The 23933-nt window shown below is 41.8% G+C and overlaps 5 protein-coding genes and 1 non-coding gene across 10 annotated transcripts; 4 read left to right on the top strand and 2 right to left on the bottom strand.

Moving 5' to 3' along the window:
- The first annotated feature begins 50 nt into the window (after positions 1-50).
- LOC121594971 lies at positions 51-215 on the top strand. Its single transcript, XR_006005079.1, has one exon. It is a non-coding gene; the product is annotated as a U1 spliceosomal RNA (small nuclear RNA).
- Positions 216-1219: 1004 nt separating this feature from the next.
- Positions 1220-9847, bottom strand: LOC121592055 (F-actin-uncapping protein LRRC16A). Of its 5 annotated transcripts, none has more exons than XM_041913298.1 (20): positions 9603-9847; positions 8780-8877; positions 8604-8654; positions 8352-8480; positions 8199-8282; positions 7753-8141; positions 7581-7678; positions 7326-7513; positions 7163-7240; positions 6200-7086; positions 5868-6120; positions 5600-5775; positions 5341-5503; positions 5195-5266; positions 5030-5050; positions 4534-4795; positions 3693-4469; positions 3561-3620; positions 3003-3316; positions 1220-2770 (listed from the first exon to the last, which is right to left on the bottom strand). In XM_041913298.1, the coding sequence occupies exons 1-20, from the start codon at positions 9637-9639 to the stop codon at positions 2678-2680; spliced, it is 4230 nt and encodes a 1409-aa protein (XP_041769232.1). In that variant the 5' UTR covers positions 9640-9847; the 3' UTR covers positions 1220-2677. The 5 variants fall into 5 exon arrangements, with proteins under 5 accessions (XP_041769232.1, XP_041769230.1, XP_041769233.1 ...); XM_041913296.1 differs by lacking the exon at positions 9603-9847 and adding an exon at positions 8982-9565; XM_041913299.1 differs by lacking the exon at positions 5030-5050.
- Positions 9848-9893: 46 nt separating this feature from the next.
- Positions 9894-13880, top strand: LOC121592062 (ubiquinone biosynthesis protein COQ9, mitochondrial). Its single transcript, XM_041913314.1, has 4 exons — positions 9894-10258; positions 12673-13352; positions 13431-13640; positions 13711-13880. Exons 1-4 carry the CDS (start codon positions 10210-10212, stop codon positions 13747-13749), a joined length of 978 nt encoding a protein of 325 aa, XP_041769248.1. The 5' UTR covers positions 9894-10209; the 3' UTR covers positions 13750-13880.
- On the top strand, positions 10270-12553 carry LOC121592056. The gene is made up of 2 exons (XM_041913302.1): positions 10270-11276; positions 11359-12553. Exons 1-2 carry the CDS (start codon positions 10589-10591, stop codon positions 12528-12530), a joined length of 1860 nt encoding a protein of 619 aa, XP_041769236.1. The 5' UTR covers positions 10270-10588; the 3' UTR covers positions 12531-12553.
- Positions 13881-14516: 636 nt separating the features above from the next.
- LOC121592061 (cytokine-inducible SH2-containing protein) lies at positions 14517-17016 on the bottom strand. The gene is made up of 3 exons (XM_041913313.1): positions 16832-17016; positions 14903-16087; positions 14517-14830 (listed from the first exon to the last, which is right to left on the bottom strand). Exons 2-3 carry the CDS (start codon positions 15799-15801, stop codon positions 14536-14538), a joined length of 1194 nt encoding a protein of 397 aa, XP_041769247.1. The 5' UTR covers positions 15802-16087; positions 16832-17016; the 3' UTR covers positions 14517-14535.
- Positions 17017-17174: 158 nt separating this feature from the next.
- Positions 17175-23115, top strand: LOC121592058 (lysosome membrane protein 2). The gene is made up of 6 exons (XM_041913308.1): positions 17175-17570; positions 20622-20713; positions 20799-21020; positions 21091-21375; positions 21452-22046; positions 22134-23115. The coding sequence occupies exons 1-6, from the start codon at positions 17393-17395 to the stop codon at positions 22355-22357; spliced, it is 1596 nt and encodes a 531-aa protein (XP_041769242.1). The 5' UTR covers positions 17175-17392; the 3' UTR covers positions 22358-23115.
- Positions 23116-23933: the final 818 nt, after the last annotated feature.

Genomic DNA, 23933 nt, shown 5'->3' with positions numbered 1-23933 from the left:
CGCAGCATGTCGGCGAGTGATGCGGAGGGCCAGAAAGCGTAGTAGAAAGCATACTTACCTGGCATAGGGGTTACCGTGATCAGCAAGGCGGTTCCCCCAGGGCGAGGCTCTTCCATTGCACACTGGGTTGGGTTGACCCCTGCGATTATCCCTCATGTGGATAACTCGTATGCGCAATTTTTGGTAGCCGGGAAGTGCGTCCGCGCACATCCCGAATTTATCTATGCAAAATTATTTAATAATAGGACGTTTACAAACTATGAATAGTACATTCTGGGTAGTTGAAAGTAAGCAACATGATCTGCTGAATGGATCAAGATTACCGTGCGTGACGTATCTAAATGTGAGTATTTTCGTTCATCTGCTCATTTTAGTCACTCTTTTGCTGTGCTCGAGTAACGCAGTTTATGCGCTCCGAAAATATCAGTGTGGTTTAAATATAAGGTTACAGTGGCGATTTTAACGGTAAGCAAAATAAGCAATTGTGTGGGCCCCGTCGATGAGGGGCCCGGCATCTTTAGTCCATTATCTATAACAGTTGATAGAATATGGCACTGTATTAGCAAGAAGGACCCCGTGGGTGATGGACGTTGGGGACCGCGATAGACGACCGCTAAGCACGCCCCCCCCTTCCCCCCGGCAGCAACAAAATTTAAGTTTAAATGTTACATAATCAAAGACGGATACCGAGTACCCCCCGGTAATCATGTACAGAGGGCATCAACAATTCTTACTGCTTAGGGGCCCGACACTGTAAACCCGCTACTGTAAGTTTAGTTAGAATTTTTAAATGAAAACACCAATCAATTGTACCAAATGTCCACGAGTTAAATTCGCGTCACTGCCAAATTTTGTCAAACGCGCATCTCCGATTCCACGTAAGGCAGGAAATGACTGTTATCCGATATTTAGTCGTTACAGCAGAGATACAAACGGTCCCGTGGTACAGTCGTCAACTCGAACGACTCAATAACATGCCCGTCATGGGTTCAAGCCCAGAATGGACCGTCCCCCTGTAGCAAAAGGATTTGACTATCCGGGGGTACATGGTAATGAATTAAGTCTCGAAAGCCTGTATAGGCCGGCATGTCCGCGTAGGGACGTTACTCCAAATAGAAGAAGAAAAAGCAGAGATACATACGGTTCGGTAGAATTTAATATACGCCAAGTCAAACAATCAAACGGTGCGATGTGGTAAAAAAAACATCAAACAATTCTAAATCCACCTACACTACAATTACCCCTCGAGTGTATGGGAGACATGCTCTTTTCACTTCTGCTATTTATTCGAAACGACCCACAAGAGTCTAAGCTACTGAAAATACATACAATTCATATTAACGTGTGCTTCTAAGAGTCTCGCTGGAATCGATTACAGGATGCACCAAATCTCGCACGTTCATTATTCTGGGACATTCTATTGCAACGATGCTCCTCCGAATGTACGGTAGGCTTAGTCTTCGCTATGGGTATATATTTTTTCCATGTGGTATGCATACAAAACTTGGACCATAACCATAGATAGCGTATATTTGTGCTGGATCTTCACTGTCAATGAAATTATCAAACTTTATCATGAAACGGTCCCGAAATATTATGTTCAAATACGTGTAATTGATCTAGTGTGTGATCTATTCTACCATACTTTATCCTTGGGGTTTTTATTCGTGTTATACTCGATGCCATGATAAACTATATACGATTAGCGATGTCTTTAGACATTGGTTACCCTTCTATTATGTTGTTTGTAATGGTTTTCTTCTGTATTTTTCTTTACTTTATTTTGGCACAGTTCCTTTCCTTTCCTTTGTCATAATGTACACCAACGAATCGTACGAACTTGCGAAAGGACATAGACGACATTTGAATAGACCACTGTTACCTCTCCATTTGCATTGAGTGTCTTGCCATATCGAAACGAATAATGTTTCTGTTTTTGACTGTTTACCAGACCACATTTCCATGTGTACCGCACACTGTACACACTGTGTCATTTTGTATTCTGCAATCGCCATTGGAATGAACGTCGCTATCCTAAACCCTACCTTCAGACTTTTAACATTCCTTGTTTAAAAAAAACACGCCTTCAAGTGGTAAAGAAGTAGACAAACATGCTTTCATATTAATATCCGATAGATCCTAATAACGCACCATTCCTTTACCAAATTTGGAGGACAATAATAACAGTCTTTTCATGAGCTACCATATGGTGTTGCGATAGTACAGCTAGAAAGTTACAATACACTAAAATAAAACCCACTTAACCACTCACGATAGCAGTGTAAATCAACACATGAAAACGGATAGCATCTTTTGAATTGCGCAGTCAATCTTGTTTGAGTAAAAATAATACTTTTCTTGGTGTACATTGCGTTGAGTCGTTGTTGCAGGCGCGTTACAGTTATTTAAAAGATCGATTAAACAATAGATCAACGAAAACGAACGTAAACCACATAAATGGATAAAAAACCATCTGATCTGATATACCCTGCCGTACCCAAATATCCTTTGCATCAATACTGTCTCGCCTCACAGTTCATTATACCGCAGCTCTGTGTGATGCTTTGCTGTGCTTTGCAGCGCGTATTTACGAATAATGCCTTAAAGTGGGTGTTGGTAAAACTAATGTTGATTTTTTCCCCATTTTAAAACCCTCCTGCATCCCTCCACGACATGCCTACACATCCACCGTATCTTCGTCCTTATACACGGTGGACTCTCTGTACATGGTTTTTCGTGATGATTTTTGCAGACCTTCAACTAGCGTCTCCTGGATGAAAAAAGATAGGAAAAGTGTCCAAATCAATGCCGTCAAATTGTAGGCAGGTATAAGCAAATGGAATGAGACATCTGCCTTAGGTTATTAATCATTAACACCAGCAAAACTACGTGCAGAAACTATGATCGTGCTTAACATTACTGATTTCTATGAAAAATTATCGTAAAAAAATCATGGTAAAAATGGCGAGTAACTAACTATATTTTAACAAATCAAAACCAACCTCAAACAAAGCAGTAATTTTCTTCCCAGCCACGATACGTTTTACGTGCTTTTCGTCCTTTTGGGGCACACTGATAGCACCGGTTTCCTCGATATTAGCGCCCGAACTGATAATCGGTGCTCCGTCGGAAGTAGTAGAATCACCATTTTTTACGCTGCTAGTTGGACTGCTACTGCTACTACTACTGGCACTTGTCATGCTATTATTTTTTTGACTACTGCGCCCCAGTATCGAGGATGGTGAGGTACGCATCACTGCCGATGCCGAGTGCGAGGAAATCGAACTCCTCATCAGTGAATTCCGCTCGAGCTCTACTGCTTGATGCAAGATGCGGCAACATAACGCATGCCAAATTGGGTGACCATCCGAAATCAAGAACACAAACAAAACAACACAAAAGTGCGCAAACGATGAAAACCATCCATCAAGGCGTACAAGCCACAGGGAACAGAATCGTATGTAAAAAAAGGTAAAATACAAACATAAACAGAAAATAAACCAATCAAACTACATACTAACATGCAATTAACAATGGGACATTAACAAGACATGCATTACCTCCAAGTTTGTTTAGTCCTGCCGCCATGTCCCTTACGGATTTCTTTTCTATAACAGCACCTAATAAATGAAATGTAGAGTACATTAAACTATACAACTATAAACATCACGCAAACAGTTCATTGTATTTACCTGGAGTAATACCCAGTATACTTCCACCAGTAACACCAGCGGAACTTATAGCTCCGGGCGTAATGCCGACAATCGATCCTCCAGGTGTTTGTCCGGAGATCAGCACGAGATCCCCATCCGTGTCGATGCTGTCGACAGATGGTTCGTTGAATTCATTTTTCGATTCATGCCCTAGTACCGACCATGGACGGGGCTTCGGTGTAATAATCGGTGTTTTTTGGCCTGTACCATTTCCAAGTCTCGGCGCACCATGAGCTGATTCCACATGATGATTGCGTACTGATTCGTTACTAGGCGACTTACTTCCCGTTATAGGAGTAGCAGCACCATTATCGACGGATCGATACTCGCGCACCGGCGTTTCTACTACCTCCGTTGCCGCTTTTACTAATGGTGACTTGCGGTTAACAGATGGTGATACCTTTTCCAAGTTGTCCGACGAGCGTGAACGGGAGGTCCAATTCACTCCTTTTAGCAGTGGTGAAGACCGATCCAGTTTAAGAGGTTTGCGTTCTTCCAATATTGGCGTTGTTTCGCCGGAAGTGACATTGCTGAATCTGCCTCCGTCATCGCGGCTCAACGTGGGACTATCGACGAAACTTAACGAACTGCACTCCTCGGAGGTGGGAGAAACCAGTGGTGTTAGAGTCGAGGGTGTAGCCGAACCTGGTCGGAAGAATGATTCAATTCCTTCATTCACTACAGTCCCACCAGCCGTTACAGTATCCGTTATGACAGGTTTTTTAGGTGCTCTTGTTTTTGCTCGTTTTGGGCGACCTATGAATGTTAAAGAAAAATAATAAGTTTCATACAATTTGGCTTAGCTCATCCAGCTTCATACCTTTAACCAAGTGTTGCAGGGTAAGGGATTGACTTGGAAGCTCCGTAATAGAATCGCAACATTCGTCTTCCTTGGCATTGGACGATTCGTACTTTTTGGATCCACTATTGTTGCTGCTACTACGCGACACACTCGCGATTGATGTCTCCGTTACATCAGGAATGTTAGCAAGACTTAAATTTTCGATCCCTAGACCTACTACCGATTGTGGTCTTACTTTTCTTGCGATTGAACGACGTTTGTGTTGCAATTGGGGTGTAGCCTGGTAAAAAAGTAATTGTTTACATTAGTCGACATAAGAATAATTGTAGCGTACAGCTAAAGCATACATTTCATTGCTATCAACGATAAAGCTAAATTAATAGATTTTGGACATTGGGACTACAGGGCAAATTATAACTGTTCAGCCAATATTCTGTAGGTCCATGAAGGAGGCATGCACAAAGGTAGAGTGTGTGTAAGTGTATGTATGTGAACACTATTCTATAATACTCACTAGGTTTAGGTATTCCAATTTCTGTTGAATGTGTGCGATGTGGTAAAAATGGGATGAAGGTAATCGATGAAAACGTGGAATGAATTTGAATATTGGTAAAATATGATGAAACAATGGGGTACATTTTGTAACGATGTACATAAAACAAATATCCGCTCAACTTACCGTCGGTGAATCCAGGCCCAGTTTGGGTAAATCTAACCCTCTCAGTTCAAAGTTTGCGATCGGCTCAGTGCTCTATAATAAAAAGTAAGCGCGATTAGACTAAGGGGTTTAGCGTTCGTGGCTCAAGAGGATGTGAACTCAATTACCTGACTAGAATTATGTTTGCTCCCATCTAAAGAATGCAAATCGTCTGTGTAACTGAGTGGCCCCTCGGCAATTCCCAGACCTTTACGATAACGTGTTAGTGCTTCCAATACCTCATCTGTGGCTCGATCAGAAATTAGACTTGCCAATGATTGCTCCACTTCGCTATAGTGAGAAAAGAAAAAGAAACATTAAAACACTCCAGCATAATACTTGACGGTCTATGGGTAATGATGGACAGCAAACATTATGAGACTATACCTAATACGGTTCATAACCTCTCCTCCGGCGCTGTTTACGAGACAACTTTGTAGAAACTCTTCAGAAATCGTTAGTCGTTCCTCGCAACCTTTACGCAACTCGGTCAGAACTACCTGAGAGCCTAAAGTTTTTGGACACTGCTCGATTCCAGTACGTAGCATGGTTTCCATCGTTTCCTAGAAAGTAATAAATTGACATTTTCAATCAATTTCATATTTGTTTTAATGATTCGTCTTTTTTCATGTTTGTTTTAATGATAGATTGTTACCTCGAGGTAGCTTTTGATCGAGTGGTGGAGCTCTGTTTTCATTTTTCCGAGGCGCACCTCAATCGGATGAGGGTCACATCGTACCGATTCTTGCAACTTCGGTAGCAATTGTTTGCAGTTTTCAGCGTCTTCCAATAAACGCGATAGGCTACCATCAAGAGAGCTCTGGCGGGATGACATCGTTTCTTGGGTTTCAGCAACTAGCTTATCTAACACTTGATGAGTGGACGATAGTAAAAATCCATGTTGCAGCCTGCAAAATACAAACATATACTTTAGACAGTGAATATCAATCACATTGTTAAAAATACATAAAATAATCATAAATTTACCGAAAACCTTGCCCGTGTGTGCGTTTGAATCCATTTCCATTGCGGAACAACAGCTCTTGCATTTTTTTCATCAACACATCGGTACGTTCCGGATGCTGCTTCAGGCAAGGTGCAATATCGTGCAACGGGAATGGCATATTGCGCACTGAGAAATTGTTCTCCAAAGCATAAACTATGTCCGCATAACCTTGCAGCGTAATGTTGTTTCGATCTAGTGCGATGGTCTTCAGCTTGTTATTGATCTGCAGTGCTTTTGCAAGCAACCGTGCACCTATGTCACCCATCAGATTTCCCGTGATGTCCAGCATCTGCAAATGTTGGTTGCTGCCGAGGGCATTGATGAAGTTGTGCAGGTCGGTTTTTAGTCGATTTTCGGCAAGTACTAGTTCTTGCAATTGAAAGTCTTCTTTTTGAATTAGATTTACCAACGAATCCATCACAGTGCCAATGTGCTTCAGCTTCATGCCTGAGAAGCATTTGCTCATATATAAAGATCGAATCGATGGATTCTTGCCAATAGCGGTAAGAACATTGGCCAGCTCGTAGTCCATGTTGTTGTCGCTGATATCAAGACATGCTAGTACTCGTACACCGTGAATGCACGACTCCAGCACATGAGCTCCCTGTGATCCAAGTGAATTTCCGCTCAAATCTAGATACAAACCGGCCGTCGATTCATTACAAGCCAATCCAAGAAGTAGATGTTTAAGAGCTTCCAATGGCAGTTTACAGCTGGCAATGTTAAGATGCTTCAGACTTAGACTGCTCGTGAAAAATTGCTTAAACGAAGGTGGTATTTCTTTGCCTTTCTTCGTACCAAAATTGTTGTGCGAAACATTCAAGTGTAGAAGATGGGTCGCGCAGCCACGTAAAAGAGCTCCAAAAACCTACGATTGATAAGTATGTAGAAATGAACGAATGTTCCATCTCGCGTGAATGCCAATTCTATGTGCATATACTTACACTTTCCAGTGTAGTATCCGTGCGGGAAATATCCAAATGTTCTATAACATTAGGTTGGGCCAAAAAGTTGTAAAGATTCTGCAAAAACACACAAAACATTCAATAAGTTTTCAACAGCCATACTGCCAGTTTGTGATAGGCATGACATGTAACAATACATTACATTTCCGTCATCTTTCAGAATGTTACCACTGAGGTCCAGATACGTCAATGAATTCGAAATATTCTGATTCAACGAAAGCGAATGAGCCAACTGATTAACACCTTTGGCCGTAAGACCACAATGTGCAAGTGCCAGCTTCGAAAATCCTTTCGACATTTTTGCTATTGGTCCAGCCAGATGTGTAGCGCCTGGAAAAGCAACAATTGAAACATATTATTTTCACGTTACTGCAGCTTTCTTCTAATCGCTTTGTACCTTTGTCCTCAATCACATTATGGCTTAAGTCAATCGATCGTAATGCAGGCGCAGAATTTGATATCACAGCAACAGCTAGCTTATGTATAAAGTCAGACCTTTAAGAGCGAATAGCAATACATCGAGCGTGTTTAAAATGATTCCCTTATTTCCTCTGCACTGGTAAACTTACTTTAGTCCCAACGATTCTAGATGAAGTTCTTCAAGCCACAGTGATCGCCGCAACACTTGCAACACCCGCTCAAGTGTTTCTGTAGACAATCGTGTATGAGACGCCTTCAATCCACGAAAAAATGTGTTGTACTCTAGCGCGGCCACAATCGCCATCAGATCTTTCTGCTCCAAATGATCAAAGTCGCGCAAATTGAGTACTCGTGCATCGTGCGAAAGGTATATGGTATCGATGTCCCATGCTACCTCCTCCCGATATTGCACCGCATGCAGATCGCACATGCAAGCGTATTGCATGCTAAAACCACCGCACGGCCCCACATTGCGTGGATCGGATGGGCGCAATTCGTCGGAAAAAATCGAAGTACGCTCGATGGGATTCACATCAATCTGCAAAGAAAAATGAAGAAATATTAATAGATTCTACTAAGCAAACAAATGGCTTACCTTTCGAATTATATAGCGCAGCGGCACCGTGGGAAATATCTGCTTTATTGCGGATGATAAATCTGTTAAAATCACGTCTGCATTCTGCAAAGGAAGCAACAGAAAATTGAACTTACAAAGATGAACAGATCATAATGGAATACAAATACGGACCGATGTAAAACTTCCGGCATCGCCAATCGTTGAAAATGAATAGCTTTTGTCATTGGTAGTTATTGTAAAATGCGTTGGCTTCCGACTTTCGATCGATTGTATATCTAGGTAGTGAAAGTGGCAGTCTATCTGCAAGATGGTAAGCAATATACATTCGATCCAGTTAGTTAAGTTAGTTAGCAACTCTTATCGTATCCACCCGTATCGCAGTGGATGATAAAGCGTGAAATAAGCATTTGTTGGAACACCTACCCTTGTCGGTACTTTGGCTGTTAGAAGATACACTCGCACGGGCGTGAAAACCTAAAGAAACATGTCGGTTTAGTTAGATTAAAGAGAGTCCGTATCGAAAATCGCATCGCTAAAGGCTATATGAGCACCATCATTTTTTGAATGAGCATGATCATTCATTTCATACAATTACTTACCAAAACTCTGTTTTCCGTTTTATCGCTCTTTACCTCTAGTTTAACCATGTACTTTACAAGGATTTTGGTGTGGCGGCCGAGAAGTGTCTTCACACTCTCTGGAAGTTACAATAAAAGAGAAAAAAAACAGCAAATGTTTCAGCTTAGTCTGCACTTCAGCCTGTACTTCACTCGTTGGGTGATGGCAGGATTCTAACATCACCTGTAATATTTTTATTGGCACTCAAATGAATCAACTGCAAAACTTTTGCCAAATATTTCCCAGCATTTTCAACTATTTGCGAAGCCGATACTTCACTACTACGTTTCGAAAGCATCTTGACCAAACGTGTTTCAAAGTTGTACTGGGGTCCAGAAGGGATTGGGACACATCAAAGCTCTTCATATCTAAGTTTCGCTTATCAGCGAATCGATGTGATATCATTATCACCAATAGCAGAGACTTGAGGTGTGCTGCGATGTGCTGGCGTAACTCCTCAAAAACACTGCTGATATGCAAAGAATGTATCATAACAAAAAGGGGCCTGGTTGCCTGCATAGTTTTTTTAAACAGCAGTGTGACTCAATCTGCTTCCTGGTTAGGTGGGCTGTGGCTTTGTATCGTACACCAACAATGGTACGCGGTCATTGTCTGTGCAATTGAATCTTCATTCATTAAGATGAACCCCAAGAATTTCAGACTTTCTTTAATCATCGATCGGATCACAAATGAGTGATTGGAAGCTGCTCGCACGCTGCGCTCGGTAATTGCTAGCCTTTTACGACCAACATTTTGGCTAACGGTGGGTTGGGTGTAAACATTTTCTTTGCAAACATTATTTACCATTTAGATCCTTCGTTAGCTGCGAACGGGTCGACATTATCAAGCCGCTTGGAATGCACGTAACAGGCCTGCAACTTTCTCCGCGCAACACTGTCTGTACCTACATAATTATCGCGAGTTAAAGCTGTATTTTCGGTACTTTAATAGGGGTGCGAACTGGGTGCAGTGATTACAAATTCAGAGACGACCTCTCTGACAACCATCTTTGATAATCCTATGCAAAAATTCGATTGTGTCTGTTGCCAGCACACTGACAGCTGTCCCTTTGGTTTAACATACCGAGTTAAGCACTGCACTTTGCAACTTGAACTGTTCACTGATTGTTGAAGTCACTCTAATCAATAGGCATCTTACAGGTGATAATAATTTCGTTATAAAGTGACTCAAGTTTCAATACAATGATGAGAGTAAAAACCAACAACGAAAATGTGCGAAAACAACACGCAGCAGCACGTTCGACGAGGAAAATAAACATCAACATTCAGCAGTATTCAGCGTAGCTGTCAAACACTGTTGATGAAAGTATTTCACCAGAAAGCAACTCGAGATCATTCGAATTTTATCAATTCTGCTGGTGCACAAGTGAACACAAACGACAGTATAAAATATGTTTCCCCGTGCTATTATCCTCGTTCGTCATTCAACATACAGTTCAGGTAAGTTCCAGTGTTTATTTCGATGCAGAAAAAATGGAACTGTTTCGTAAGCAAATGACGTTCATTGAACCGTTTACATGCGATGGGTTCAGTCGGGCAATTCGCTCGGAGAAAATATTGTACAGTGAACGCATGGCGCAACCAATCGAAAAATTTTGATAGAAATTATCAGCAAAACCATAGTCAGTGATAAATATATTTCCTTCGTCACCTAGAAGTGATAACAACAGCGTATATATCTGCCTGTCTTGTGAGAATTTTGTGTTGCATACTGTTGAGCAATCATACAGCGTCCATCCCCCGAAGGGCTACCTCCCGGTTTCCGTAGCCATGGATGTTCTTGAAGCAGTTCTTGCAAAGCTAGAGGAGGGTAGCTATAAATCGGCTGTTGATATAATAACCGACCCTGCAAACGATATCGCTGTAAAAATGCAATCCATGGAGCTTATTTCACTCATTTCTAAAAATCTGACGGATGAAAATGCCGAAAAAAAACCCGACCTGTATTCGGCCACAGAAACGGTACTATCCCGTGTGGCTCAACAATGCAGCCCGCCGGAGGTGTTGTACGAGTTGATGGAAAAAGTGCGCATTACTACAAGCGATGATGTATTTACCAGCGTATTAAAGTGTATGCAAGTCGCTATTTTGCGGCTACCGGCGAAGCGGGCCCGTTGTATGGAATGGGTTTTTCAGACGCTTATTGAATATCTCGACAAGATAAAGTTGCCCGAAGTCATCAACAAAGACATGGATGAACAGGAAGAGGAGCTTTTGGAATGCGAAGAATCTATTCGAAGATTGTTGCAGCTGTACATTACATTGCTACTCTTTTTGGAACCAATTATAAAGCACCTGAACCAGCCTTCGAGCAATATTTTCTTCGAAACAAGCTTGACGCAGAAAAATGCAGTAATATGTTTTCTGCTTCGGTTGGTGGGCAAATTATTCCCATTTCTTCATCTCCAAAGAACCGAGCAGTTGAGAAAAAGTCTCAAACAAACGCCAAAACTGCCAGGTAATAATACTCGGTGGTAAAAACTTAACAGTAATTGTCAAAAATTTTTAAAGTAACCGTACTCTACTCTATCTCATTTTAGCTAGCAAAAGTTATTCCATTCAAGTGGCGGAAGACATGATTGGAACATTGTTGCTGCTTGTTAAAGATCCACTATTTATGCTGCCTTACGGAGAAAAACGAATCCACTTTGAAAGCAAGAAGAAGGATGACGATTACGACGAAGAGTCGAGCTACGATTGCTTTCTATGTCAGGATACGTATATGGCTGAGGGTTTTGCAATGTTATTCTACCTTTTGCTTGGCGAGGAATTGCTACCGGGAACTGTTCCTCAGATTTACAATCCTCGATACGTATTCGAAATGGGATTACGTTACGTGGTGGTCCTAATGAGCGGGGATTGGACCGTGATGTACTTCAAGGGCATTCGATTAATGCAAGCCCTGGTAAAGTTAGTAAAGGACAACATGCTTTCCGCACGTGATTTAGATGCTCAAATCCATAGCATTTTCTGCGAACACTATGTTCGAGGTTTGGAAAGGTCAGGAAGCGTGCGTAACCGAGAGGTTGGCATAGCGGTGCTCACGGATTATATCCACTCTTTCGATGATGAAGGCCGATACATGATTGTGTCTTACATGCTTAAAAAGTTCGACGATGACTCGGTTCGATCATACGCAATCAACGTGTATAAGGATTTGATCATGAACGATATGCGCCAAAAATTGCAAGAAGAGCCACTCATCAAGTGGTTTAGTGGAGATGTCTTGAAAAACATGCTTACACACCATATCTGCCTGCTAAAACAAGGCGCCAAGACCGATCTGTTGGACAATAGTTACAGTATTATCAGCGCATTGTCGGCACTCTGGGTGTTGTTGCAAACCGATCGATCTAACCGGAGCCATATTTGGAACTATTTTGAGACGCTTGAAAAACAGTTCCTACTCGAGCTCAGGACAGGAATCGACTTGAGTCGCGCACACTACCAAAACGAGATGAAGGCTGCAGCAGAAATGAAAGGAAAACAATCGAACGTAGAACAATTGCCAGAGATTACGATAAGCACATTGAACGGAAAGATGCCACCGGTTATGACCAAGGCAAAAAAAGTAGAACTATGCCAGGGAATGCTTTTGCGACTAGATATGTTGGATTTCCATTTGGCTAGGGTTAACAGTGCGATTGATCAAATGAGACGTGCTATGGGTGTGGGTAAATGTAGCTCAACGCAACAAATGGACACTGAATAAATAAACTTTAAATGAAAATCATATTATTTGGATCTTGAAACAATTTTGTTTATTATTCTTATTATTATTATTATCAGTCCGTACAAAATCCATCGGTATTAATTGCTTTATGCCCATCTTGTTCTCCCATTTTTAATTTTAGGCAAAAATGTTGTGGCGAATTTTAGGACAATTGGCAAGGGCGCATCCGTTAAAAGCGTAATTGCGATACCTACGAGGCACTTTGGAATTACTGGAACTCTCTGCAGGGCCAACGAAACCTTCGACGATTTTCGAGCTCGTGAGGAGAAAAAAGAGCAGGAGTATGTCAAACAACAGCAAGCATCGGTAGCGACAGGTACTAGCTCCAGCTCGCATGTCGACACGTTTTCATCCACCTCTAACGATCAGCAAGCACCTGATCCGGATGTGGAACGGGCAAAGGAAATGATTCTCGATGCAGCATTAGCATTTGTCCAATCACATGGCTGGTCCAAGCAGGCCATTGCTAAAGGAGCGGAAACAGTAAACTATCCTAGTGTCAGCCATGGATTGTTCCCACGCGGTGGAATCGAGCTTGTTCATCACTTTTACAAACAGTGTAATTTGAAACTCATCGACTACCTCAAACAAGAGACGGCGGATCTGGAACGAGTCCCAAATCCGTCCGAATTCGCTCGCAAAGCGATCGAATATCGACTCCGTTTGCTCGAACCATACCTGAAGTATTGGCCACAGGCATTAGGTCTTATGGCACTACCACCAAATGCACCACACTCTTTAGCAAACGTATTAACGCTAGTGGACGATATTTGCTACTACGCCGGTGATCGCTCGGTCGATGTAAGTTAACCAGAAGGCATGAGAATCCTTCGAGTGTTTCAACGTCTAGCTATATGATCTTTTTATCACTCATTACAGTTTAACTGGTATACACGACGCATAGGTTTGGCATGTATCTACAAAACTACAGAACTGTACATGTTGCAAGATTCTTCCACAGGATTTGAAAAAACGTGGAAATTTCTTGAACGCCGAATGGAAGAGGCTAGTCTAGTGCACGATTTTCTTGTCAAATCGGAAGATGCCACTCATCATTTACAAAATGCTGTAGGATCGGCTTTCACAACGGTAAGGGTTAGCAATGTTAACATAAGATTACCCAATGGCATAACATACCATGATTTTTGTTTTGTTTCAGGCGCGAAACATTCTCGGGTTAAACTTTGAACGCCGATGATATGACTATCAACATAAGTTGCACGTAGTGAAAACCGAAAAGATTCCTCGCAGTTAGACAAAGCCATTTCACGGTCACTAAAATACGACATACCAAATCACTTGGCTCAGGAATAAAATTAATAAAAACCATTTCATGTGAATGTAAAAGCATTTGTGACGGAAAGAACAAAAAGCATTACAAAATAAAGCGCATGGAACGCAATTTGGAAGTAATAATGAAAAGAAGCAACATGAACATGTGAACTCAAAGGCTTCAAAGACGGTTAAGACTAACTTTGAATCATCAGACAGAGCATTTAGTCGCACATGATTGTTCTTGCATTGGAACTGTTTTTATTGTATAGTCGATTAATTCGTTCTGCTTATCTTTGGTGATACAATCGTGACGAAGCCAACTAGCTATGTACAAATTGTGTGTTTCCATTTGAGAAGGAAAGTAATGATAAAGAAATTCATCATTTTCATGTTGAAATTTGTCTACTTATTAATTGCTGTGGCGAACAAACGGTTCTGTGTAACATTGCTTGCCGTTATGATTGATGCAACAATCCAAAGTTACGTGAGCATGTCAGAAAGATTGTGCGTTCTAGTGCACTGTTGCATTCGCGTTGCATACGTGCATGCATGTATGCATTGCAAACGTGGTTTATATTTTCTCCTTCTAATAAACATCCTCTAGCGCATTTAGACCACTTCTACAATCGCTCCAATTTTAACTTATTGAGATTTCACTGGTAGACGCCTTGTGTCAATGTTTGTTCTTGCAATACGGAACTATGCCTAACTAGAGATCATAGAAGTTTTCCTCTACATATTTTTTCAGCTTTTCCGGTAGTGGCAGTTCGTTGGTGGATTTGGCATCAATTTTTTGCCGTATAATGAACCGGCATAAATGCTGCAGGGATGAAACTTCGTAGAATCGATTGATTGGCCTTGTCAGTAGCACAGGAAACGGAGGCATTAACGTTGTGTCTTGCTTTACATAACCTATTACCCCATACTTGGACTTCTTCATAGTATCCTGTATCAAATCCACCATCGTTTTGTACGTCGTGGGTGTCGCTAAGCCAGAAAAAGACCTGAAAATCGTAGATCGTTTGTATTTTTTCTTTGGTTATCATGTCGATGTCAAATGAACAGTTTGGTCTTACCAGTAATTATTTTCAAAGTCTATACGACAGTGCAAGGTTATTCCGGAGCTTCGAAAACTCACAGTAAACTGGTATTTTTCGGTTTGCGAATCTCGTACCAAAAATGTTCCATTCACTTGTTGAGCTAGCCTTTTCTGTGCCGCTAAACGCGTAAGTTTCCCCCAATACCATCCATACTGTAGCAGGTCGATACGCATTTGCGCCATCATATCGTCTAATTCGGAGGTGCTAGGCTCGGATGTGGCAGCGGATGGGGCGGTTACTGATAGGGGTCTTCTGTCTTCCCCCGTATTTGGTTCAGTATCTCTACTGTTGATTATCACAGGTAAGTTAGCATTGGGTGACGAAAACCGGATAGGGTTTTGACTATGCCGTTCAATCACGATCCGTGCAAAATCATTTCCGTTCACGCAGGTATCGCTTGGAAGTCGTTCGCCTGCCGTGCCAGTACAGTGGCTTGAGTCATTGTAGTTTGTGTTCGAGGTGGTAGAATTTGGAGTGCCTGCGCCACCCAACGTACCGGCCACATTCGGCTCAAAGGCTTTCACTTTGACCGAGGTAAATTTCTTCTGGAACCGTTTTCGCAGCGTGTAAAACACGCTACCCCCTTCTGCTTGGCTGTCGTGATTGTTTTCATCGCTGGCGGTAAACAATTCTTCCTTGACAGTTCCTGCTCCATCGTTCTTCTTGCTGTGGGCTGTGGCCACCACAACAGTTGTTGACGAGGAACGCTTTCTTCGCAGGGATGGAAACCAATTGAACCGGCAAAGTCCATCTGCCGTTGACGCGCGTGGGGTAGTGGCCGCTTTTGATATTCTGCTTGTGTTTGCCCGTGCAGCCGAGCTCTGCCCACAAGCCCCCGCTGATCCACTGAGCCTATCTGTCTCCTCCATTGTCATTGATGGTATACCGTGGTTTGCGTACTCTAGCGACGAAAGCACACCATAATCGAGTTTAACTCACATTTAACGGAAGTTTGTTTTTTGAGCACTACAGTTAAAAATTGCTTTGCGTTCTTCTCGGATCCGTGTTAGTAGCACTAAATTGTCGTCGACATCGAAGCCATTCTTGTTGATGGAGGACGTACAGAAAAATATCGCAATGTTTAGGGGAGGGCAAGACTGACAGCAGCGATGTTGAAAGTCAAATGAAGTACAGGGCTCTTGTTCACATCTTGAACATCCTCTGAAAATAGAAAGCTTTTTGCAATATTTAATCGCCAAATGAAGTCGAACGAGATTTAGGACATGTTTTCGCTATCCAAGTTTATTTTCTGATCAATAGTAGGATCTAAATTAATATCCTCATCGACTATAAGTTAGTTTCTTTTTTAAAAATTTATTCCCGATGTCACCGGCCCTGCATTTTTGACAATCAATAATGCAGTTGGAATTCGGAATGTAAATATGTTACCAAACACGTTGGATTCAAAACTCTTTATTCAATTGAAAGTATGAAAGACAAAACTTTTTGCACGTGCAAGGAAAAGAAAAAGGTTGAAGAAATAGTTTGACGTCAAGTAGGATTGTAATTGATGTTTCAGAAAAGTAAAGAAAAAGTAATTTGTCGTGATTTTGTCCACAAAAATTGGAATAGCAACGCAACAAACTATCGCAAACTATCGAGCAAAAACGGTAAAAGAAACGATAGGGAATTTATTATTGGAATATTAAATAGTAAAAAAGCAAAAAGCAGGCAATTACCACCTTGTCTGGACCATATACAATAAAGCTCGAGTTATATTTTTATGTAATAAAGTAATAACCAATAAATATTGTTTCAATCAAAACTGTGCGCAATTAACCTGAAGGCACACGATGTGAGTTTTTCCTTTAAAAAAATCCAAATTTTGCCAAGATCATTAAAATGAATTAAAAAGACAAATTGCATTGATAATATGAATCGTATTACTATTTTGGTAAAACTTACTTTTCCCTAGTAAAACTTAAACTGTGTACAGCAAACGAAATGGAATCACATAGGAACATCACATATTTTCTTACTGCTATGCTGTTGTACCCGATCGTTGGCTAGTGGCCGTCCTCTGCACTATTTCAATGATGGGAACAGGTCTTGCTGGTGTTTGTGAATGAAGGGCGCATCAATCGATGATCGTTTAATGCCATGCTGAGCTATTTCTTTTCCCAGCTTGTGAAGTTATCAGTCTAACTGACCAATACTAACATATTCCCGCTGCAAGAGATAAGACTTCGGGGTGCGTTAACGTCGAGGCCGCGAGAGGAAGAAAGCATCAAAAGTGCTCAAAGAATAGATTAAGGACTTCAGTCTAGTGCTGCGAGTCGACAAGTGTGCGGTCTGTGATAGTAAGTTCTTCTTGGGGCCCTCGTTGATTGAGGGCACAATAAGAAGGAAGTTCATAACATATTGGACAGTGCAGCTGTTAGGTTGAGCGCAGTGAGCAATTGTAGTGAAATCAACGTCGTATGGTACGCGAGACAGAAACGCTCCGAACTGCATTTGTCCGCCAACATGCCCGAAATGGTTGCGTTCTACAGTCCAGAGACGGTTATTCCGACCACCTCCGATACTGAACCACGGAAACCGTTGAAGAGAAGAACCAGTGCGCTAAATACGATATTTTACTATCTCGGCTTAGAGCAGCGATCCGGCGAGGATGCCAAAGAAAACCAGTGGATTCGAATACTTAGTGAGTTAAGCGTGCCATTTTTACCCATTAACAGCCGATCGCACATCGTACGTCGTACCGAAGAATTGCTGTAACTTCCGAATTTCTGATTACGCACAGGGGCCTGCTGACCATGCTGCGTGAACATGTGCTTGGCAGCTGATGGCAGGTGAAATGTGACGGCTGCTCGAGCAGTAGATTTAAATAATGAACTGCGGTGACCTCTGGCGCCTTATCTGTTCGATTTATCACGGTAGGGCCCGAAAAAAGGTCCGTCAACGAAAGTGAAACGTAAATGCGCGTATTGGCCCGGTCGTACGTGCTTGCTCGTATCGCGATCGTACTGCCGTGTTACTGCCCAAGCTCCAAGACCCCCTCGCCCTCATTGAATCAGTTCCCGCGCGGCTGTGATTTGAAGTGTATTGTATTTTGCCTTTTTTTATGTCGACACAATTTTGCTTCCGCATTAGATTCTGCCCGTGCGGCGTCTCGCATACGCGCTTTTCATCGTTTCGTCTCGAAAAAGGCCCCTACACTGGCGCCTCGCACCATCTTCTAGGGTTCTGATCGTCACTGCGGCGGTATCAACAGCGCGCGGTCGACGATCGGTGATATGGAAGGAGCTCATATTCGGGACTGATACACTGCAAACTGGCTTCAGACGCAATATCAATTTTTGTAAAAGAAAACATGACATCCTGGGTCAAGGATTGGGAGCCATTCGAAGTGCTGCCAGTCCACCAAGAAACAGAAGGTTAGGTGTAACGATGGAAGCTTCTTGATTGCCTTGTTATTTTTCTCAGTCTGCGCACCACTCTAATCGAGTAGGAAGTGCGCGGCTTTAGATTACACCCCAGAGCCGCACTCTGCCAGCGTCTTGCTTAGCTATTGTATTCAATTAGCCACACAAATCCTTTGTACAGCAAATGAAATACTTTCCAGTTGATCGCTTACCTATCGATACTGTGACGCCATTTTGCACATGCACCGTTTTTGCTGATTGTTGGTCACAATCACAGCGGCCTCAAACCAGTCGCTCTGGATGAAGGGTAGTGTGGTGCACTTCATAATCAAATGTGCAGTGGCTGTTTAATTCTGTGTTATAACACTTGCATCTCACCCTACCGAAGCTTACCAGGCCATTATCGCTAAGCGTTGATCTTGCCGGTAGACCTGCATGGCATGTCAAGGGAATTAAAAAAAACATACCCTTTTGTTCGTGGCACGCTCCTGAGTCGGAAGCACTTTTTATTAACGACAATGCACATGACATACATTATTTTCTAGGAAACAAAAACATTTACGCATGTAACACATACAGCTAGGACGCCGTGTCAGTTAACGAAAAAAAAGTATGCGGCCTATCAGCTTGGAGACATAAACAAAATTTTCAACAAAATTCTGCCCTCATAGTATAGATTTACAATTTGTTCGTTCGTTTATGTGCACTCTATTGCTGCCGCTATGTGTTTGTACCAAGGCCATAAAAGGTCACTACGCACACATCAGAACACGTTGTTGATAATAATTTGGCTCCTTTCATCTAGCGCCATAAGTGATTAGCAGCTACTCTTGCTTGTGACGTTAGAAATATTCTAATTGTTTTATTTTAAAAAAAATCTAAAATAACTCCAAAAATGTGACGTATTCTAGTCTGGCCTCTAGGACCTTTCTTGAGCTATATTGCTTATTTTTACCAATAATTTCAGCATAGTAAATTTTAGAAACATTATCGGCCAAACATCCAGAATGCCAAAACGATTGTTATGGTGTGATTCCCGGGTAACAAAAGTTAACATTTTATATATGGCTTTAACGTTTGCATAAAAAATGGACATGATTTCCTGCTGGCCATAGAACAAAAAACTAAGAGTGCTAATTTCGTTCCATTAGCATCCATGAAAATGATTATTTAGGTTTTCTAGTAAAGAAATCTACGACCATGCGAGCTGCCTTTCCTCACTTATCCGGAATGTTCAAAGACTCTATAAAAGTTATCCGGAATTTTCGCCGTGGCGGACAAGCGTGCAGGCATGTTATGAATATCTACCTCGATTTTTTACAGTTTATCTTCAGTTTTCGCGACTGTCGTTCGGAGTAGATTGTTGGAGCAGAGCTTTTGCATCATGTTGGTCCAGAAATTTTGGATTTGGTCCAGGATTTTTGAAAGATGTTGGACCGGTTTGCGTACTAGAGTGTCATATGGAAAGTCAGCCGAAGTTCACTTGAAATGGTCGAATTGAGTTTTGGCGCCATTGAAGCATTGAGTCTGTGGACCCGATTTCTGCTTGCTGATATGCTTGTTTATGTTTTCCAGATACTATTTCACTGTTTGGCGGGTTGCATCGACTTCCTGGCCAAGCTAACGCAGCAACACAGCCACTTGTATCCCAGTTTTCTTTTCTGCTTTCTTTGGAACCTCACGTAGCTCAGGGTCGTCGGCCATTCGGTACCGGGCTCTCTTTCGGTGCTCTGAATGTTGTCTAATAGCGCCAAGATGTTGTGGATGCTGAAATAGGCACTTACGACGTCCACAAACTGACCCACGGAGTCCGTTTTAGACGCTACGGGATGCAGTTTTTTGATCGTGCACGCTGCTAAACAGAGTTGTTTAACTTTTTTGATCATTACGGTTAGAGTTCAACAGATAGAGGTGTTAAATTTAGTCCTGGAGCTCATAAGTTAACAAATAAAGCTAAGGATGATAATGTGGCAGAACATTTGCATTTTTTTTAATGCAAACGTTATGACAAATTAGTGATAGTGAGTAATAATTATTTTTATGTCATTAAATTTAATACAAGTACTTTCAATGCTTGTAATTTTGTAAATTATAACTATCTCAAATGCATTGAATGCTTCCAACCTAATAAAAGGCTCAGAAACACTTGGATTAAATATTTTTGTAGAACTGGTGTCGGATTAAATCCATATCTAACATTCCCTGTGTTCAGTTCGAAATACCAACAATCTAATTATCTTTCCATATTTTTTAGTTTCATTTCTCTAATATTTTGCATTTGCATATATTTCAATAATAAACGATTTAAAAAAAATATAATATCTTTTCAGCATTTGTCGTTTTGTTTGTTACATTTATAACAAGTGGTATTGGATTCTTCATTATGTGGTTCACTAACATGTACAACAATTCTCTACTAGAGGTAATTGTATACATAATTTTTCATTTTACAAAACGATGAAAAACATTTTTTTATTATTGCGATTTTTGTTATTCACGTGATTCAGAAACTAATACTTAGTGAAAACTCGACTGCAGCAGAATGGTGGGAAAACCCACCTGTATACCCTCTACTTAAGGTGCACGTATTTAACTACACTAACACTGAAGATTTTCTTGCTGGCAAAGCAACCAAGCTACAAGTAGAAGACCTCGGACCGTACGTTTACAAAGAAACGGCAAACAAAGTCGATATAACTCATAATGGAGATGGAACTATATCGTATCGGGTAAGTGGAGTGATTACTGTAACACAAACGAAACAAATGCAAAATGTGTCCCTTTATTTTAATTGATTAGGAACATCGCTACATTCAATACCTGCCGGAAGAATCGAAAGGAAAACCATTTGATCAAGTAGTGGTTCCGAACGTGGTGTTCCTTACCGGTGTTTCCAAGAAACGTTCAGAAGGAACGTGGAATCAGATCGCATTTAATATGGCCGCTAGCTCTTCCGGCTCATCGGCGTTCATCAAGAAACCCGTAGAGTCTATGCTCTGGGGATACGAAGACAAATTGTTGAGTCTGGCCAAGTCAATGTTTGGTTCCGATATTGTGTCGAGTTCCTTCGGCATGCTTATGACGGTAAGCAAGCGATAGCGTTTTTTACTTTTACGCAGCAATTCAAACATTAACCGTTGTTTCCATCGCTTCATTCCAGCGCAATGGAACTAGTGCCGAGAATTTTACAATCTTCTCCGGAGAATCTAGCTTAGAAGATTTGGCCGTCATCAAACATCTCGACGGCAAGTCGCGCCTAGATTTGTGGCACACCGACGAATGTGATCGTGTTGGTGGAACCGACGGTTCACAATTTCCGCCCCATCTGATGGATCGCAAGCACCCGTTACAGGTGTTTATCAAATCACTATGCCGAAAATTCCCGCTTGTGTACGATAGTGAGGTAACGGCACTGGATGGCATACCGGCGTGGCGATACAAAATCCCCAACAATGTGTTTTCGCATCCGGACGAGCACATGCCAAACCACTGCTTCTGCCACCTGGAGTCCGGATCATGCCCTCCTAGTGGACTGTTCAACATAACCGGCTGCTCGATGGGGGCACCTATATTCGCCTCGTTTCCGCATTTCTACACCGGCGATCGACAGTTGATTGAGTCGATCGAAGGTGTGAACCCTGTACAGGAACAACATGAAACCTACGCTGACATCCATCCCCGGCTGGCTTTTCCGATTGACGGAGCGTCTCGATTTCAGATAAACATTCAAGTGCAGAAGGCAGCCATGGTGTCTGGTAAGTAGAATGAGCCACCATAAGAACACATACACTTTACTTTACGCTTTACTTAACGTATGCATTGTTATTTGCGTGTGCTTGCAGGACTTGAAAAATTCGCCGAAGGTCAATATTTACCGGTAATCTGGCTGGAAGTCGTACCAGGAGTGATATCCGACGATCTGCGGGCTATGATTTATCACAGCACGTACAGTGCCAACGCCATCCAGATGTCGCTACGTGTCGGTTCACTAGCATTCTTTGTTCTATCAGTCGTCCTGCTGATTGCCAAATGCTTCTACAGTACAAGAAGCACGAGTAAAAAGTGACCACAACCCATTTGCTGCCAACGCACTCGAGCCGAAACGCAAACACTAGTATCGTACAAACAAAACGGATTTCGCAAGGAAATTCCTTTCGAACTAGCCACATGAATACTCACAAATTGGCTGGGCGTCTGTAATAGTGTAGAATAGCTAGCAACAGTACGTTAAGTGTTCAGAATATCGATAGCAGGTTGTCTGATACGCAGCTACAAGCGCCTCGTTAGACGTTTGCTTTATTATCTTAAGGTGAGGGATGGTTCTCAAAGCACCCCTCCTAGCTTGCTATTTTCCCGCGCTAGTGCGCATCTAAATGTGCCAGTTAGTACGAAATAAGTTAGAATATGCATTACGTAGTGTGCCTGTTTTTTTTGTTACCTTGTAAATTAGCTTCACCCTTCCCTGCGTCTTAGCCGATACCTAAATGCAGTACGATCATTCTCCCGCCGGTTCTAGTCGGCGTACGGCGTATTTTTCTACTGATCACCGATATGCATGCGCGGGAAAAATCGTTTTAGAACGTGCTTCGATGCGCTGCATTGCTTTTCACTGCAGTGTAGCTGCCGTTTGCAGCCGATTGTCGAGCTATTAGCGGACCAGAATGCTTCAGTGTTGCGTACTACAAAGCCCCGTTCATTTCACCGCTGAGAACCGTTTGGCGGTGGTCTGATAATAGGTAACGATAATGGCAGCGCCGTTTGCCGTAAGTGACGTACTTCAATCAAAGCAATAAAACAAATTCGTTGCAGTTGTGTGGATATAAATTGATCGTCTCCAACGTTCGACCTGCATTGTTCGATGAGAAAGAAAAAGGTGTCCCGGTATTTGCGTTGCTGTGTTATCTGTTTGAGCTGGTCGGTGATTAGACAATGGTATGATTTAGTAGTTAGGTTACTAATTTCAGAGATAAGTAAGTATGGTTTACAAGGATTTTTCATACTTTCAAGTGTGGTAATACCATAGATGAATCAATCAATAATAGAGTTAAACATAGAACAGGCTGAACAAGTTGAACAAGAAACATCATAAGCGATTTTCTGTTTCTGGTTCCTTCCAGTAGGTGTAAAATTACAGGGTCAGTTATAATCAGACTTCTGATAAACATAAAAAAAAACAATATTTATGCCTTAATCTGGACTATCCAAAGTATCTGAAGTTTTTTTTTAATAATTGAAAAAATACTTCTCAAACTTCATAATTCTCGTTTCGTTTTCTTGTGATAAACTTTTGATATACTTCTTCAAATGTGCATATATATACATATATATGTATTACAGCTTTTAAATCGCTAGCCTTTCTAATATAATCAACAGCAACCATTTCTCTCACCCACGGAATGGAATGCTGTTGGTGAGTTCGAGTGGGCTAGAGGACGTTATTATAACGTATAAGGTTTACTCTTTGCGGCACAGAGTTTCACCACATAACGTATGAAACAAACATTAACATTTTTGTATAATTCATCAGCACTTTTGCTCATTGCTGCCCCCGTGAACACCGCACCGTGGCGTATGTGATCTGTTGTTCTGCGGTTTAACTTTCTTTCTCAAGGTTTATGCTGTGTGGAAGAATCTAACGCTTC

Source organism: Anopheles merus, chromosome 2L (assembly GCF_017562075.2).
Source record: "Anopheles merus strain MAF chromosome 2L, AmerM5.1, whole genome shotgun sequence".
Taxonomy (NCBI): Eukaryota; Metazoa; Arthropoda; class Insecta; order Diptera; family Culicidae; genus Anopheles; species Anopheles merus.
The sequence above is the reverse complement of the archived record's forward strand: the minus strand, read 5'-3'. Positions and strand labels throughout refer to the sequence as shown.